This window comes from Nicotiana tabacum, chromosome 23 (assembly GCF_000715075.1).
Source record: "Nicotiana tabacum cultivar K326 chromosome 23, ASM71507v2, whole genome shotgun sequence".
NCBI classification, from domain to species: domain Eukaryota; kingdom Viridiplantae; phylum Streptophyta; class Magnoliopsida; order Solanales; family Solanaceae; genus Nicotiana; species Nicotiana tabacum.
In genome coordinates, this window is record NC_134102.1 from 44,071,229 (window position 1) to 44,090,180 (window position 18,952).

Sequence of the window (18,952 nt, forward strand, 5' to 3'; positions counted from 1 at the left end):
TTCAGGTCTAAATTAAATAGTATTCCTAAGCTCGAAATCAATCGAATTGGCAATAGAAATTCAAGGGCCTTACACATTAGCCTACCTCGGCACCACAAACCTTGAGTTCTTGGAAAATATTTTACGGGGCCTTACAACTAACTTCCCTTTTGGGTTTGAAAGAGGATCTGCCATGCTTTCCTTTTACATATGCATCACACACCTTGTGATCCTTGAAGCTTGACTTGGGCAGACCACGAACCATGTCCTTCTTGACCAATTTGTTTAGCTACATGAAGCTTGCATGGCCCAGCCTTTTGTTCCATAGTTCAGCATCATCATCAACAACACTTAGACAGCTGAGATTACCCCTCTGCAGGGACTCAAAATCAGCAACATAGATGTTTTTATATCTTTTCGCCACTAACACCACTCCACCAGTCACAAGATTAGTGACTGTGCATATCTTTGACACAAATTCCACTTTGTTTCCCTTGTCACAGATTTGGGAAACACTGAGCAAGCGGTGCTTTAATCCGTTCACATAGTACACATTTTCAATAGAGTGAGAGAGAGACTTCCCAATCCTTCCAACTCCCAGAATGTATCCCTCCTTGTAGGTCCTTCAGTGAAAGGAAATCGTTTGTACTTCCAGTCATGTGCTTTGAGCAACCACTATCCATGTACCATTGTTGGCTGCTCCCCTTCACTGTTCCCTACAAAAGGAAATTAAGGGTTATACGTAGGAACCCAAACAAGTTTGGGTCCCTTGTAATGAGGAAATGGATGAATTACGGTTCTTTTGGTCCAAGCAGGCATCATGCTTCTTTTATATGAGGGACCAGGTTCTCTAACAGTAATTATCATTTTAGCAAAAACTTTGTTTTTCTGTTGAGACTGAAACTTGGCCTTACAGGTTTCCTTAAAGTTTCTAGTGTTACCACAGTGAGTGCAGAGCCAGTTGTCAGGTACAGTAGCATACTTGCTATGAGGGTTGTAGGGAGTTTTTCCCCTTTGAAACCCGATTCCTTGCCTGTTTCCCCCATTGTTCGTGTACATGGCAGTGATAGCTTCAGAGAACCAGGTCCACTTGAGTGATTTTTCAAGATCACTCTTGACTCTAATTAGTTCTTCCTGAAGTTGTTTGTTTTTCTTGAGTTCAACACACAAACTAGATTTCACTGATTTTATCTGATCTTCAAGCCTAAGATGTGTTTCATCCGCAACTTCCTTTCCCTTTTGAAGAATCTCATGCCTACCTTCTCCTTTTAGTTCCTCAATTGTATCCTTCAAATCTACAACTACTACTAATAGGTCATCTCTCCCATGCTCTATGTTAGCAACCTTTTCAGTTAAAGCTTCTTTCTCCTTTTTAACACACTCAATAGTCTCTTTTAGGTCGACCACAACAACCACTAGATCATCTCTCTCATGTTCTATGTCTCATAGTTCCACAGTTAATGCATTTTTATCATTTATAAGACTGTGATAAGTATCAATTAAAACATTTTCCAAGGATACGAGTTTTTTTAGGAGAATAAGACTTCAGATTTCTTTGAATATCTAGAAAGTTTACCTTATCATCATCGTCGTCATCTTCATCATTATCAGATCGTGCCATCAAGGCAAAGATAGAGTCATACTCAGCTGCTTTACTTTCCACTGCCATCATGGAGCTGTCACCTCAATCATCATCTTATTCAGATTCACTAAAAGATTCTCCCCATGCAGCACGAGCTTGTTTCATAACATTGTTAGCGACATTTTTCCTCTTGAAACGTTTGTCAGGAACCGGGCTCCTCTTAGCTGCTTTGTCTGTGTTGTGTTTGTATTGATCTTGATTGAGGAGAGGAAAATCCTTGATGAAATGTCCTGTCTTACCACACTTATGACATAGGTCATAACTTTTTGGCTTGCTGGAGCTGCTCCCTTTTAGAATGCCTCCATTTCTGCAAACCATTTTCTGGAATCTTTTTGTTAGGTAAGCCAGATCAGCATCCTCACCACCTGAATCATTGTTGTCTGTCTTGAGGACCAGGTTCTTCTCCCTTTTGGTCTCTCTTCTCTCATTATCCTTCTTCTTATTCTTCATTTCATAAGTTTTCAGATTACCAACAAGTTCATCAATGGTTAGCTTCTGCAAATCCTTTGCCTCTGTGATAGCATTCACTTTGCTTTCCCAGGAACTGGGTAAAACACTGAGTATTTTCCTGACAAGTTTGTTCCTTGGAATGATTTCTCCCAGATAATGAAGATTATTGATGATGAAGGTGAACCAAGTATGCATGTCCTGGATGAACTCATCGTCTTTCATCCTGAAAAGCTCGTATTCTGTGGTAAGCATGTCAATCTTTGATTGCTTAACTTGGGTTGTCCCTTCATGAGCTATTTGGAGAGCTTCCCAGATCTCCGTAGCAGATTGGCATGCTGAAATCCTGTTATATCCATCAGGACCAATACCACAGACAAGAATTTTCTTTGGTCGAAAGTTCTTCTCTATGGCCTTGCGATCAACATCATTGAATTCTTTTCTTGTTTTGGGAACTATTACTGCTGGGTCACCACTAGTGTTTGTAGGGATGAAGGGTCCATCGCAGATGACGTCCCAGAGCTTTGAGTCTTCAGCCATGATGAAGTCGTGCATCCTTGTCTTCCACCATCCATAGTATTGGCCATTGAATCTTGGTGGCCTGTACGTAGATTGACCTTCTTCAAAGTTTGGTAGAGCAGCCATGAGGATCCCTTCTAGGTGTTAGCCTGATAGAATGAACCTGCTCTGATACCAATTGATATAATTTAAGGGTCCACCAAACTATATTGTTACACCGCGCAGTATTACGGCGATGTTACACCCCGTAGTATTGTACGTTGGATTTATCGTAAGATAATTGACATCAGTTCAAGGACAAGATTATTTTGAGGTTATAAGTATTATGCTATTTCAAACAAGTGATAAGTAAATTCGTAAAGGTGAGAGGGTAAGCGAATCGAAGAAAATTAGTTTCGTTGAAGTTTGACATTTTGAGATAAAATACGGTCCAAGCTATAATACCCTATATTTATGTACTAGTGCCATATAAGGTACCACATGACCATGATAGTAAGGTGTATAAAGTGTGTTAAAAGTGATTAGTATTTTAAGTAATTTGAGATAATTTTTAATTATGTGGATAATTGATTAATTATTGGTTTAATGGAAGATTAGCAAGATAATTAGAAATTTGTGGATAAGCCTAAAAGGCCTCCCAACGTGGCAGCAAGTGATCTTCTTAATCACGTCAAATAAGTGACTCTTTGGTTTATGTACTAGGTGGCATGATTAGGAGATTTTGGGCAAAAATGCATTCTTATCAAGTGGGGCCCACAACCCACAAAAATAAGATATCTCCCTAAATCATTAAAATGGGAGGTTATGGCTGCTAAGTAATGGAGGAAAAGCTTCAGCAAAAAATTCATACGAGATTCCATAATGTAACAACAGTGTGAGATGCGATTTTACGAGAACATGGTATAATTTTTCTCAAGAACATCATACGGATTTTCCCTACTCCGATCCGTCGTTACGTGTTTTTCGTAAAATATATGGATTAGAGGAATTGTTAAGAGAATCGGCTCAAGTATGTTAAGGCTATCCCTTCTTTCTTTTTGGCATGATTCATACGATACAAACAAAACGAGCAAACACACAGCTTTCATAAAGGACTCTATTCATAGAAGTACTAGGGGTGTCTATGTTTTTGATTCCCCATGTGAATTATTATTATATCTTCTGTTCATAGGTCTCAGAAAAATACGTAGTTGATAAAGTATACCCGAAAGGCATATTGATCTTATAAATTTCGAGAAACCTTATTAACGTATTTCTTATGCATTTTATTCATTTATACATGTACATTGACCCATGACCAGATTGTGTTATATACGTGTATATTATATGTATTTATGATATGGGAAAAGGTTACGGCATTATATACGCACCACCACCTGATCAACTGGTATATGTTGATGATTTTGCCCACAGTGGCCGAGATGATATGATGGGATGCCCTCAGAGGCTTGATGATGTTATGTACGTATATATCTATGTATGATATGACATTTATATGCATATGCATGATATTATAAATAATAAACCATTCACAGAGCTATTCAGACTTACATGTTGAGTCTTTTACTCCATGTTTCTCTCATGTCTTTTATTTACTGATTTTTGTTCCTTACATACTCGGTACATTATTTGTACTGACGTCTCTTTTGCCTGGGGATGCTGCGTTTCATGACCGTAGGTCCCGATAGACAGGTTAAGAGTCCTCCAAGTAGTCTATCAGCTCAACGGAAGGTGTTGGTGCGCTCCATTTGCTCTGGAGTTGCTTATTTGGTCAGTATGATTTAGACATGTATTGATTGGTATGGTGGGACCCTGTCCCGAGCTTTATGGTATTTATCTACTCTTAGAGGCTTGTAGACAGATATCTTGTATATGGATACTTGTATGGCCTTGTCGGCCTATGTTTTGAGTATATAAAGGATCGTGCCGGCCTTATAGGCCCGTATGTCATATGTATAAGTCGGTACATCATGTTGGGTCATCCTATGTCGAGTATTTCCTCATATTGTATTCTAGTTATCTCATCACAGCCTTTCCAGATCATTTACCTATGATAGTATGTTAAAAATATACGTTACGTTGGTACTCAATTGAGTAAGGTACCGGGTGCCCGTCGCAGCCCATCGGTTTGGATCGTGACAAAAGTTGTACTCGGATGAGTAAGGTATCAGGTGCCCATCACGGCCAATCGGTTTGGGTCGTGAAAAAAGTGGTATCAGAGCAGTTCTGTCCTAGGGAGTCTACAAGCCGTGTCTAGTAAAGTCTGGTTTATGGGTGTGTTGTGCATCACACCTATAATTAGGAGGCTACAGGGCATTTAGGACTGTCACTCTTTCTTCTTACTCTAGATCGTGTGGTAGAGCTCACTTGTAAGAATTCAAACCCCTAAATTCTATTTTATTCATAATATGACGATACCTATATCCAAAAAATAGTTGGTAAGAGATTGCATGTGGTGGTGGAAGAGTTGAGTTAGAGGAACTTGATTTTGCATCATTCTTATAATGGATAAATGTGAGGTTTTCAGCAGAACATGTGTGTACTAAGACATGTAAGCTTCTTGATAAGGAGCCTTAAGGCAGGAATATCTATCCACCCATATGGTGAAAAGTAATGAGAGATTCAGAAGGTAGATACAAGTTTCAACAAGTAAAAGAAGCAAGGTGAAGAAGGGAACGAGGCACCCAATTAATGAAGATTATCAGTATTTACAATTCAGGCAGAGAAATATAAGTATTTTGAGTTACCTTCAACAGTAACAGATATATGTACAATCGGCCACACCCATCTCAGTTATGCTTTATGGGAGCTAACAGATATGGTTTAAGAGAAGGACGGGATATCAGGATCCGGCTGGGGTTAGAGTAACCCAAAATAATGGATGGATTGTTTGCGTTAGTTGACATTTTCGAAGAATATTGCAAATGTGCTAATAGATCTCCTTGTGAGACACCCAGATGGTGCACTCTAGAATAGTATAGCTAGATATGAATACTAGAATGTTCAAAGATAGGCACTGGAAGCCTGGAAGGGATAAATATTACCTTAGTGTGGCTCCCGTCCCTAGTAGAGCGAGGATGTTAGGCAACCCGAAGAGCAAGGGGATGGGGCAAGGGGAGCTAAAAGCAAAAGAATGTCTTGTTGAAGTTTTCAAAATAAAGTGATAGACATAAATATTAGCAGGGAAATAAGAAGATAGATAATGAAGCATTATGAGTAAGATGTGATACATGGATGACAACGGTAGATCAAAAACAATGATGATAGTATTACAGAGTCTATAGTCAAGGGAAGGAAAAGACGAGAGGTGACAGGCCTTGAGACAACAAAAGAGTATAGGCCATAAAGTCATATCCTTATTTTGACAAACAAGTTCGTGACTCTAACATGATATACCAAAAGAAAAAGTTAGACCCTAGAGTAATAGAAATTAGTAAGGAATGGTGAACAAGATAAACTAAACATGAATTATGGACTGAGTGATTTGATAATAGTTGGCATCATGAGAAATTCAGAGATTGTATTCTGGAGATAATAAAATGGACGACAGAAGAATAACCCTTAAAGGTCATTCAGGAAGACGCTTCCCTAAGGCAAGCAATGAGCAAAGTTAAGCTTAAGGGACTGTGTGTACCAATTACACTAGGTGTCTCCCTCGTGAGTAAGGAATTTTGTTATCCTTGGTAAAGAAGGATTACTGCAAAGCAAGTAAGGGTCATCGATGATGTGAAAAGACACCAAAGATAAAGAGATAAAATATCTATAGGTAGATCGTCGTAGCGCTAAATCTTAGTACTCCCCTAAAGGGGGGAATATGGAATGATGTGGCATTAGGCCAGAGTTCAGTTGTTCTAGTAACTATGGAATGATAAGGGAAGAATGTGATAGAAATGAGAAATGGACGAGATTGCACTTATCCAAATCCTACAACTATGCTATGATTTCAGAACATTATGCAAGCACGACGTCAAGGAAAGGAAGTAAGGGTTCCTGCCTGGGATGTTATTGATAAATAAGGAGTCACTGCGAGAGGTAAGTTAAGACAAAGAAATAACCCAAGAAACGCGAAATATAGATATGAGTATGGACCAATGAGTAGTTAGTAGTTAATTCAGCAAGAGCCTAGTTATGGTGAGACAAGAGGATACAGACAAATCAGCAGATCGTGCAAGATAAATATAGTGAACCCCAACATAGTGAGTCCAGTCGCGGAGATAATGATATTGTGATCCTTGGGAAGACAGTCAAAATATTAGTTCAGAAGCAACCCTACAAGCACAAGACGTGGAGATAAGTAACTACGGATAATTATAGGCGAGGAAGAACATAAAAAATTCCGTCAAGTATACGATGTGATAAGCTCGCAGCTTTACAAGAGTCAGAGGATCCTCCCTATGTACTACAATGAAAGACTAGTTTAGGAAATAAGGAAGAAGGCTTCAACCTAAGCATAGTAACTTGAAGAAGGAATGGTCATGTAAAAACAGTCTCCCTACAACATTGTATGCACTCCATAAGAAAGTGGCACCTACCATGGCTAATAAACGGGAAGTAACAATCAAAAGTAATATTCGAGATCATATGAGTTGCACAAAAATTTTGACATGCGTGGGAACTAAGATAAGCTAAGTATGCACACAACAAAGGGGGCAGAAAGACCAGAAAAAGTAATAGCTTACGTTTAAAGAAAGCTGAGAAGGAACGAAAGGAATTATTCGATCAATGATCCGTAGTTAGTTACATTATGAACGCACTTAAGATTTCAGAGTATTATCCATGCAACATATATGTTGACAATCATACAGCCATAGAAGACTCTGGTATAAGTTAAAAGAAAGAATTGAGTCCAGGTCATAGATAAAGGATTGAATTATTAGAAGATTATATCATGGATATTCCATAGCATCCATGAATAGCTAAAGTAATAACTAATACCATGAGCCGCAGATCGGAAGATAGCTTAAGCCTACATAAAGGCTGATCAGAGGGAAGAGGAAACTAAAGAGTTACATCAACTAAGTATATCAGGAGTTTGATTATTGGACCCAGAAAATTATAGAAATCATGATTAAGAACATTGCAGAATCACTCTTAATATCATAGGTACAAGAGAGATAGTACAATAACTATATTCTATAACGGCTCTACGAGAAAGCCAGTTAGAAGAGTACCAGCCTCATAAGAAGTCAGTATGAAGCTCCCGCCGGATTGTGTATGCACCAGGGGTGCAAGTATTATAATAAAGCTTCAAGTTGTGGATGTGAATTATACCTATGTGGAAGGGAGGTCATGAAAGAGATAGAAGATGTGATGCGAGATTTTAAGGTAAGTAAGGTAAAAATAAACAACAAATGAGATACTCAGGTGCAGAAGATTGTGAATAATCTATACTTCAGATAGAGGACTAGAAGCACTGGGATTCAGTATCCAGGAATGATAGAGGTGGCATTAGTGGCATATCTTCCAGCCTATGGTTTCTAGGTATCAATAAGTTTAGTTAAGAGAATAAAGAAGAGTTAGTGACAAAGTGATGTCTCGCTTGATGTTCCAGAATGACATAAGGAAATCTATGGTGCAAGCAAGTTGAAGGAAGTTTGTGAGTAGTATAAATAGATATGTGTAGATTGCAAGCTAAAGTATGGTAGAGTGACAAGGTTTTAGGAAGACATTAGTAAGGATAAGGAAAGGCGAGTGAGAAGGTGACGAGAATGGATAAGTCTTCGGGGTTAAGTCAAGGAAAACAAGAGAGCTAATGGTTTCTCTAAGTTATAGAAAGCTCAGTATAGCCTGCATGAACTCAAAAGAGTCTAAGACTAATAGCATTTAGAATATATGGAATGCTGCCCTAGTAGTGGAATAAGGGTGTAATTGTGATAGATAAAGGATGACGTTTGGACCTTCGATTGAGTAATGATTTGAAGAAAACAGAACGAGATTAGAATACCCCCTAGACATAAGCCCTAGTGACAATGTATTACGTAAGAGGTTTCAAGTTATCAGTGGTAGATTGAAAATCAATATTGAGATGAATCAATAATGAATGGATAAAAGTTACAAAGTATGAGATGAGATTACGCCATCATTCTTAAGAAGAACAGTAATGAGAAAGTATTAAAGGACTTAGATTTATACATTTAGGATAAGTAATGGTGTAGTAACGAGAGTAACCTGGAGTTTGGAAGAATTCCGACCACAGGCCGTGGTGTAAGAAAGAGGCCTAAAGGTGGGAATGCCCTGGACTTTAGATTTATTCACAGAACAGTTGCCTAGGTGGCAAGGAGAGTACTAAAGTATTCGGAAGACATAGGTTATGAAAATGATAAATGCATCAGTCAATATTCGAGGACAAATGTTCCAAAGGGGGAATGATGTTACACTCCGCAGTATTACGACGATGTTACACTCCATAGTATTGTACATTGGATTTGTCATAAGATAATTGACTTCAGTTCAAGGACAAGATTATTTTGAGGTTATAAGTATTATGCTATTTCAAATAAGTGATAAGTAAATTCGTGAAGGTGAAAGGGTAAGCGAATCGAAGAAAATGAGTTTCGTCGAAGTTTGACATTTTGAGATAAAATATGGTCCAAACTATAATACCCCGTATTTATGGACTAGTGCCATACAAGGTACCACATGACCATGATAGTAAGGTGTATAAAGTGTGTTAAAAGTGATTAGTATTTTAAGTAATTTGAGATAATTTTTAATTATGTGGACAATTGATTAATTATTGGTTTAATGGGAGATTAGCAAGATAATTAGGAATTTGTGGATAAGCCTAAAAGGCCTCCCAACGTGGCAGCAAGTGATCTTCTTAATCAAGTCAAATAAGTGACTCTTTGGTTTATGCACTAGGTGGCATGATTAGGAGATTTTGGGCAAAATTCATTCTTGTCAAGTGGGCCCCACAACCCACAAAGATAAGATATCTCCCTACATTATTAAAATGGGAGGTTATGGTTGCTAAGTAATGGAGAAAAAGCTTCAGCAAAAAATTCATACGAGATTCCATAATGTAACAGCAGCGTGAGATGCGATTTTACGAGAACATGGTATAATCTTTCTCAAGAACATCATATGGATTTTTCCTATTTCAATCCGCCGTTACGTGTTTTTCGCAAAAGACGTGGGCTAGAGGAATTATTAAGAGAATCGGCTCAAGTATGTTAAGGCTATCCTTTATTTCTTTCTTTTTGGCATGATTCATACGATACAAACGAAATGAGCAAATGCACAACTTTTATAAATGACTCTATTCATAAAGTACTAGGGGTGCCTATGTTTTTGATTCCCCATGTGAATTATTATTATATTTTCTGTTCATGGGTCTCAGAAAAATACGTAGTTGATAAAGTTTATCCGAAAGGCATATTGATCTTATAACATTCCGAGAAATCTTATTTACATATTTCTTATGCATTTCATTCATTTATACATGTACATTAACCCATGACCAGATGGCGTTATATATGCGCATATTATATATATGGGATATAGGAAAATGTTATGGCATTATATACGTATTAAATTTCGAGAAACCTTATTAACGTATCTTATGCATTTTATTAGTTTATACATGTACATTGACCCATGACCAGATGGCGTTATATATGCGTATATTTTATGTATATGGGATATGGAAAAAGGTTACAACATTATATACGCACCACCACCTGATCAACTGGTATATGTTGATGATTTTGCCAACAATGGCCGAGATGATATGATGGGATGCCCTCAGAGGCTTGATTATGTTATGAACACATGTACCTATGCACGACATGACATTTATACTCATATACATGACATTATAAATATTAAACGATTTACAGAGCTATTCAGACTTACATATTGAGTCTTTTACTCCATGTTTCTCTCATGTCTTTTATTTTAAGATTTTCATTCCTTACATACTCGGTACATTATTTGTACTGACGTCTCTTTTGCCTGGGGGCGCTGCGTTTCATGCCCACAGGTCCCGATAGACAGGTTGAGAGTCCTCCAAGTAGGCTATCAGCTGAACGAAAGGTGTTGGTGTGCTCCATTTGCTCCGGAGTTGCTTATTTGGTCAGTATGATTTGGACATATATTGATTGGTATAGCGGGGCCCTGTCCCGACCTTTATGGTATTTATCTACTCTTAGAGGCTTGTAGACAGATGTCATGTATATGGATACTTGTATGGCCTTGTCGTCCTATGTTTTGAGTATATAAAGGATTATGCCGGCCTTATAGGCCCATACGTCATATGTATAAGTCGATATATCATGTTGGGTCATCCTATGTCGAGTATTCCCTCATACTTTATTCTAGTTATCTCATGAGAGCCTTTCTGGTTTATTTACCTATGATAGTATGATACAAAATATACGTTATGTTGGTACTCGGTTGAGTAAGGTACCGGGTGCCCGTCGCGGCCCATCGGTTTGGGTCGTGACATATATAGAGAATCAGGTTCTCTATTAGTTCCCACAGAACACACGCACACTACAGTAAGTAAATGATACAAGGAAGTTTTACGTGGAAAACTCCCAGCTCACGGGATTAAAAACAATGACCTACCCTTGTAGGATTTCTACTTCACTACTGAGCAAACTTTAGATTACAACCTATTATAACCTAGAAATTAACCTCTTAATACCTCACTAACTTGTAACAACTCTATTACAAGCCACTTTGTAATAACTCTATTACAAAGACTTACAACTCGACTAACTCTAGCCAAGACACAAACACAAGGGTTTATGATTTACAAAGGTTTCCTACACAATGCTTCTAACTAAGCTAAGTAGGAACTACAAGTAAAGAACTTTAACAAATGTGCAACACAACTAAGGACATGTAATAATTCAATACAAGGAATTGGTCTATTACAAGCCCTTACTAACCTTTAACAACTCTATTACAAGCCACTTTGTAATATTACAAAGACTTACAACTCGACTAACTCTATCCAAGACACAAACACAAGGGTTTATGATTTACAAAGGTTTCCTACACAATGCAATTACAAGTAAAGAACTTTAACAAAGGTGCAACACAACTAAGGACATGTAATAATTCAATACAGGGAACTAGTCGGTTGTTATGTTGTTCTTTGTTCTTGATGCTCTTGAGAATCGCTTGCCAGATTGATTGGTCACTGGAGATAGTGCTTGATGGATTCTTCAATGTTCAAGTGATGATTTGCCTTTGGTTTAATGTTAATATAACATTGGTGACATCACTTGAATGATGCAAGCACGTTTGGTACAGGAGCATTCCCAATGAAGTTGACTGCTGCACTGTTTTGCACTGTTGCGTGTGCAGGCAACAACTTTATAGCTATTGGAGAGTTGACTTGGTATGGTCACCAGAGGAACTGATGTCCATCTGTTCCCCTTGTTGTTTCTTTGACTTATTAAGAGTTGATTTACATCTCCAGCTTGAGACTTGTTATTCCCACGTACTTGAGGATTTGTATTAGGTTCCTTATATGGTTCTTGTCACTAAGTTTGTTTAATCATCAAAACTTAACAAGGTACATATAACCTATCACCAACCTTTTAAATCTTTCAAAAACTCTAACAAACAAACACCAAATAATCTAATTTATAAGTCATAAATTAGTGGGAGAGCATACATTAGTTATAACTATAATTAAGTTTAAAAGTTTTATATCAGGCGATCAAATGTACATTTAAAATATGAACTTTATGAATTCAAAGTTTTATCATATTGGGTACTTCAATAAATTAAGGTGGATTTGTTTGCAACAATGGAAATTTTAAACTCGATTTGTAAGTTGATGTTCTAAAGTAGAGTGAGAATACAAAAAAATGTGTTAGGTAATTATGGGCACTGTGAACCTAGAAAGAGCTTAGATAGGAAAAGTAATAATTCAATTTATGAGATTCCTAAAAAGGATTAGATTCACATTCGCCAGATGTTATCGATGCTTTATAGGGTAAAATACAACACTATAGTACTATAATTAATTAATACTTAAAGCCACATTTGGGATCTCAAAATGTTCTTTCTTGGGTCTGATCGCCATCTCTTTTTCCTTCTCTTAATCATTCCTTATTTCTCATAAAATTTTGAGAACTTTCATTTATGTCTACTTTCATTATGATTTAAATGAGCAATTTAAACTAGATCCAATCTAGAAGTAGGATCTCTCACTTTTTATTCTTGACTTCATTAAAAGGTTAAGGTTCTCTTGACTTTCATATGTTTCAAGTGGAAAATTATTGATGAGGAAATTCAGATAAAGAAAATTAATTAATTAAATTAACAACTCTATACATTCCTTATTTTCCATTGGACAATCATGTATTTTCAAATTATAATTGGACTTATTGTAGGATAATGATGTATTCCTAGCACAAAATTATATTGCAGATTTTACATATTGACCCAAAGTTTTATGAAATTTTTTGAATAAGTTAAGTCATTTTTTTTATGTTTAGCTTTGAGTTTTTATGATATTGCAACGATTCGGCTGGTCGTTTTATGTATTTGAGCCTTGATTCCCTATTTGATGTTTTCTGTATGCTTGTTCGTTGTTTTGTGACTTGCACGGATAGTGGGCTTGCCGAGGAGGTTTGAGAGTGGATTTGAACACTTAATTCTATTGTTGGAAGCTTAAGTTGTAAGAGTTGACTAAGGTTTAACTTTTGCGTGAACGACCTTGGATTGGTGATTTGATGGTTCCGATAGGTTTATATGGTGATTTTGAACTTCGGCGTATGTTTGGATTTGGATTTGAAGGTTCCTAGGATGTTTTGGCTTTATTTATCGAAAGTTGACAATTTTAAGGTTTGGAGAGTTCATAAGCTTGACTAGGAGTTGATTTTATTGATATCGAATTCAGATTATTGTTTCGGAACTTGGAATAGGTTCGTTTTGTTATTTGAAACTTGTGTGCAAAGTTTGGATGTAATTCAGATTGGTTAGGCTTGAATCGGACGCTTGGTTGGAAGTTTAGAAGTTCTTGAACTGAAAAGAAGTTTAACTTGTGATTTGATCCTTGATTCATTGATGTGATATATGTTATCATAGGTGATTGGAGGCCTTGGATAGGTCCGAGGAGTGTTTATGAACTTGTTGGTGTGATTGGAGGGGGCCCGGGAGGCTCAGGTGTGTTTTAGATTGATTTCGATCTAGGTTGGTGAATACTAACATTGCTGGTTTTCAGAGATCTGGTGCAATTATGCATGTGGCTAGATGTATCACACCTGTAGAGCCGCATGCGCGTAATTTTGGTTCGCAGAAGCCAGTTTGGCAGTGGCCTTATTGGATTATATCTTCATTGAAGTTGTACAGATGCGGGGTTGCTTGTGCGAAGGTGTGTGCGCAGAAGTGCTTCCGCAGATGCGGAAGAGCTCCACAGAAGCGATGGGTCGGCTAGTTTAGTGGATCTTGCATATGCGATGCTTTAACCGCAGATGCGACGTCATAAGAAGTGAACTGTTTGTTCGCAGACGCGGAAACCGCTTGGCAGACTTATATTTTGGATGTTTTAGCTTATTCTCCCATATTTTAAACCCTAGACTTGAAGAGAGACAATTTTGGCTTGGAGATTTTCACACAAGGCTTTGGGGTAAGCGATGTCTATATATTTTTGTTATTATTTCAAAAATCTACATGGATCAATAACACTCAAAAATATGAAATTTTGAGGAAAATTTGGGGGGTTTTCTTACAATTTAAGAGAGTGAAAATTAAGGTTTTGAGCCATAATTTGGACTTAGTTTTGGGATCTAAATATGTATTTGGACTCGTGGGGTTATAGGTGGTCGGGATCTACCCTTGACTCGGATTTTGACCATTTAGACCCGGATTGAATTTTGTTGACTTTTTGAGAATTGATTAAAGATTAAATCCTTATTGTTTGGGATTAATTCATATGTCCCTGTTTGATGTTTTTGAGTTATTTTGACTAGATTCGATCCGGTCAGAGGTGGTTTCTAAGGAAAAGGCTATTTTAGAAGGTTGATTTGGGCTTGTCAAGGTAAGTATCTTGCCTAATCTTGTGTGATGGGAAACCATATGATTAGACTCTTTTCTATCTATTTGTAATGTACGTAAAGCAACGTATATGCGAGGTGACGAGTGCATATGGGGGTGCTATATATAAAATATGACCAGATTAAGCTTTAGGTTTCTACTATATGCGTAATCCTTTGTATGATTACATGAGCTTATCCTTTCGTGCTAGAGATCATGTTTAGGATTATTATCTCTTAATTAACCAAGGTGGGATATTGTGAAATTGTTGCTATATTTGTTTAGCCGTTGTAATGTTCCACACCTTCAAAATGTATTGCTACTTTATTATTATTATTATTATTATTATTATTATTATTATTATTATTATTATTATTATTATTATTATTATTATTATTATGTCCTTGTGCACTTTATTGATGAATTGTGAGCATATGTTTCTTTTGTGATAAATTGGTATCTTGGTTATTATGATTATGGACATATTGAGCGGGTTGATTTAGTGTGGACACGAGGTCGTTTCCCTACAGATATTGTGGTATTGATGATATTGTGGCACGGGGTCTCTTCCTTACGGGTATTGTGGTGTTGATGATGTTGTGACACGAGGTCTTTGCTATGCAGTTATGACGATATTGTTACTATTTTGCACGAGTATATTAAAATGTGCAGCATGTGAATTTGGACCCGTTCCCCTAGGGCCGCCCTCTCATGTTTCTCTCTTGATGGTTTACACACGGATTGTGGTATATTGACTGATGTTGGTGGATTCTGATACATAATCCGATGAAGGCGAATTGAATGTAAGGGTGAAAGCTTGGCCATGCAAGTGAATTATTTATGCCTTGTTATGCATGTTATATGCTTCTATGTTTAACTCCAACATGTTATTCTATGCCTCTGTTATTGGTGATAATCCAATTGTCAAGATTGATTTACTTATGTTGAGTTAATATCTCTTGATTTGACAAGTTGATGATATTGCATCTTAATATATTCTTGTTGCCAGTTATTATGTATAATGCACAGGTTCTTTGATTAGTGAGTATTACATGACTTTAACTTCGTCACTACTTCACTACTTCACCGAAGTTAGTCTTGATACTTACTAAGTATACGTTATCCCATACTCATACTACTCATTTGTATTTTTTTTGTGCAGATCCGGGCGTTGGCAGCAACGGTTCTCGGGAGTGAGCATATTTGTTGATCGAGAGGATTCAAGGTAGTGCTGCATGACCATCGCACACCCTTGGAGTCCCTTTCCCTTATTTTATATTGTAATTTATATATTCAGACAATATTTTGCTATTGAAAAGACTTATTGTATTCAGTTTTTAGAGCTCATGACTTTGTACTATCTAATTTTTAGCTATCACTATATTGGCTATTGCTGGAGTGTTATTTCGTTATTTATGATATTCAGACTTATTATATCTTGTTATTTTGAATCCTTATCATATGTTGGCTTACCTAGCATGGAGGTTAGGTGTAATCACGACCTTTGGTGGGGATTTTCGGTCGTGACAAGTTGGTATCAGAGCCCTACATTCATAAGTTCTACGGGTCATGAGCAAGTCTAGTAGAGTCTTACGGATCGGTACAGAGACGTCTGTACTTATCTTCGAGAGGCTACTAGAATGTTCGGAAAACTTCACTTTCTTTCATGCTTTGTCGTATGGATTTATTTATCTCGAAGTTTGAACCTTTACTCTTCTATTGTCTTAGAGATAAAGAGGATATGTTCTTCGGGAGCAGCTCAACAAGCACCAGTGCCTCCTGTCAAAGCCGTGAGAGGCTGGGGTGGGGACAGATGTGGGGCAAGCACCACAGTAGAGCCACCAGTAGCTCCAGCTGAGCACCAGGTGCCCAATCATGTTGAGAAGGTGGGTCCAGCTCAGGCACCTGAGGGACCTATTGCTATACCTTGGATTTTAGGAGACTTTGGCACACATATATGAGTATGTTTGAGAGCTTAACCTAGGAGAGATTGATTCCGATTGCACCATCAACTTCATAGGCAAGGGGAGGGTCCCAAACTTCCGCTGTATATATGCAGAGAAACTGGTTCATGGTTATCAGACCCCGAGTATTCTATCGGTGCAACCAGTCGTTGCAGCTCAGCCATAGATAGGGTCAGCCTTGACTGTTGAGGAACAAAAGAGGATGAAGAGGTTTCACATACTTCGTCCTCTCTATTTTAATGGAGATCCTACTAAGGATGCACATGGCCTCGTTGATCAGTGTCATCATATTTTGTGCCCTTTGGGTCTAGTGGTGTCGAATGTGGTTGACTTTACTACCTTCATGTTGTTAGGGCTAGCATACAGGTGATGGAAGACTTATGATACGAGTAGGCAGTCAGCGTAGAACCACTAACATGGTCTCAATTCTCGGTTCTTTTCTTGGAGGAGTTTATCCCACAGACTCACAATGATGAGTTGCACAATGATTTTGAGCACTTGCGCATAGAGGGTATGACTGTAACCCTGCATGGTAAAGCTATGCAGCTTTCTTCATTCCAATTGAGAAGGAGAGGTTACAAAGGTTTGTTGAGGGACTCAGCTACAATCTTAGGTTTGGGATGACACGACCGAATATTCCACCAAATGCCGATGGCGCCTAACCTGCTTTCTCGGCAAGCCAACACTCAATCAACATCACAAAATCCAATTATTAAACTATTAACTATTTCATAACATAAATAACAATGCGAAATGAATTTCAAATCAATAACATGAGTACATAATCTATGACAGGGTCTAAACACGGCCACAACTGTCTAACAACTGCACAAAACCTGTTGTCACTACATCACAAGCATCTAAAAAGAGTAACTAATGCCAACTGAATAAAACATTTGTCTGAAAAGAACACATAGACAACAATAGATTAGTAGGGAAAGGGGACTCTATGTAATGAGAATCAGATCAAGTATATCATCTCACCACGAAGTATCCAATACAGTGCACCTACTCAACTCAATAGTATCGCTAATACCAGTCTTAGAACCTGCACAAAAATATGCAGAAGTGTAGTATGAGTATAAAATCATGGTACTGAGTAAGTATCAAATCTAGCCTCGAAGAAGTAGTAGCGAAGAGCCGACATCGGCACTCAATAAACATGCAATTATCAGGTAAAGCATAAAATAATATACGAAAATAAGCATGCTATCATCAAATGAATACGACCGCTCAAAGAAACACATTTCATATAGAATTTAGGCATGTTTAACAGATACAGAGAGAAATTAAGATATCAACACTCGATCCTCATACCAAGACATGATTCATGTCAACAACATTTTTATCAAATCACTGCATTAGTAAAAAATATGTACATATGCATGCTTAGGATCCAATATCAATATATATAAGAGCCAATGCATGAGTCTAAGATACCAATGCATGCTCATGATCCAATATAAATGTATATAAGAGCCAATGCATGAGTCTACACTACCAATGCATGCTCATGATCCAGTACCAATGGATATAAGAGACAATGCATGAGGTTAAGCAACCAATGGATGCTCAGGATCTCTTTTTCAGCAACTCACAGCACAAATCCATGTGCCTGACACTGTCCACATGTCCAACAAGCACCAAACGAATCATGGCCGCCTACGCTTACATGCCCAAATTAACATGGATAATCACCTGACTCCGGAGGGACGGATACATATCCAAGCGTATGATCATTTTATATTTAATGATCATTAATCACCTGTTCCAATCATAATTCCATCAATAATCGATCAATATCGGCTCACAATATTCTTGGTACAAAATTCCTCAACTTTCTATAGTATCCAACTCCAACTCATGCATAGGTATATGAAATAATATCATTAAAAAGCACCAGACTTAACAATAAGAATGCGGATAAAAGCTCATATGGCTAAAAGATATCTATGGCTAATCATTTAATTCAATTTATCACAACGGCTCAATAAGCTATTTAACATGTTCTAACTTAATCATCTTATTTATCATGAGCTAATTAGGCCATAGAAACCACCAAAATTATGGAGCAAATAAGAGAAAGTTATGGCTATGGATTTATAATAAAGCTCAACATGGAAAAATAATCCTTTATGTCAAATCAACAAGTCATAATCCTAGGCATGCTCCTAAATCATAAAATATAAATTATTACGTATTCATAGAATCAATTTAGACATGGATAACAACTTCACATAATCCAATAAAGTACAATTCAAGTCGACAATACCGGATATGGTCCAGACCTAGCTACACATAGACCTGCACTAGTTAATGCCCTAGCCTGTTGCTGGGTAGCTACCAACTGTGTCAACAAATGCACCGCACTCCTCAAGTACTGATTTGATGGAAGTGGAGGGAG

The 18,952-nt window shown here is 37.5% G+C and overlaps 1 protein-coding gene across 1 annotated transcript; it reads right to left on the reverse strand.

The window, feature by feature from the left end:
- Window positions 1-1,675: 1,675 nt before the first annotated feature.
- Window positions 1,676-2,608, reverse strand: LOC142177135 (uncharacterized). The gene has a single exon (XM_075245600.1). It carries the CDS (start codon window positions 2,606-2,608, stop codon window positions 1,676-1,678), a length of 933 nt encoding a protein of 310 aa, XP_075101701.1.
- Window positions 2,609-18,952: the final 16,344 nt, after the last annotated feature.

Bases quoted from the DNA above. Each gene is read 5' to 3' on its own strand.
- LOC142177135 (XM_075245600.1), bottom strand. From the start codon at position 2,608: ATGGCTGAAGACTCAAAGCTCTGGGACGTCATCTGCGATGGACCCTTC.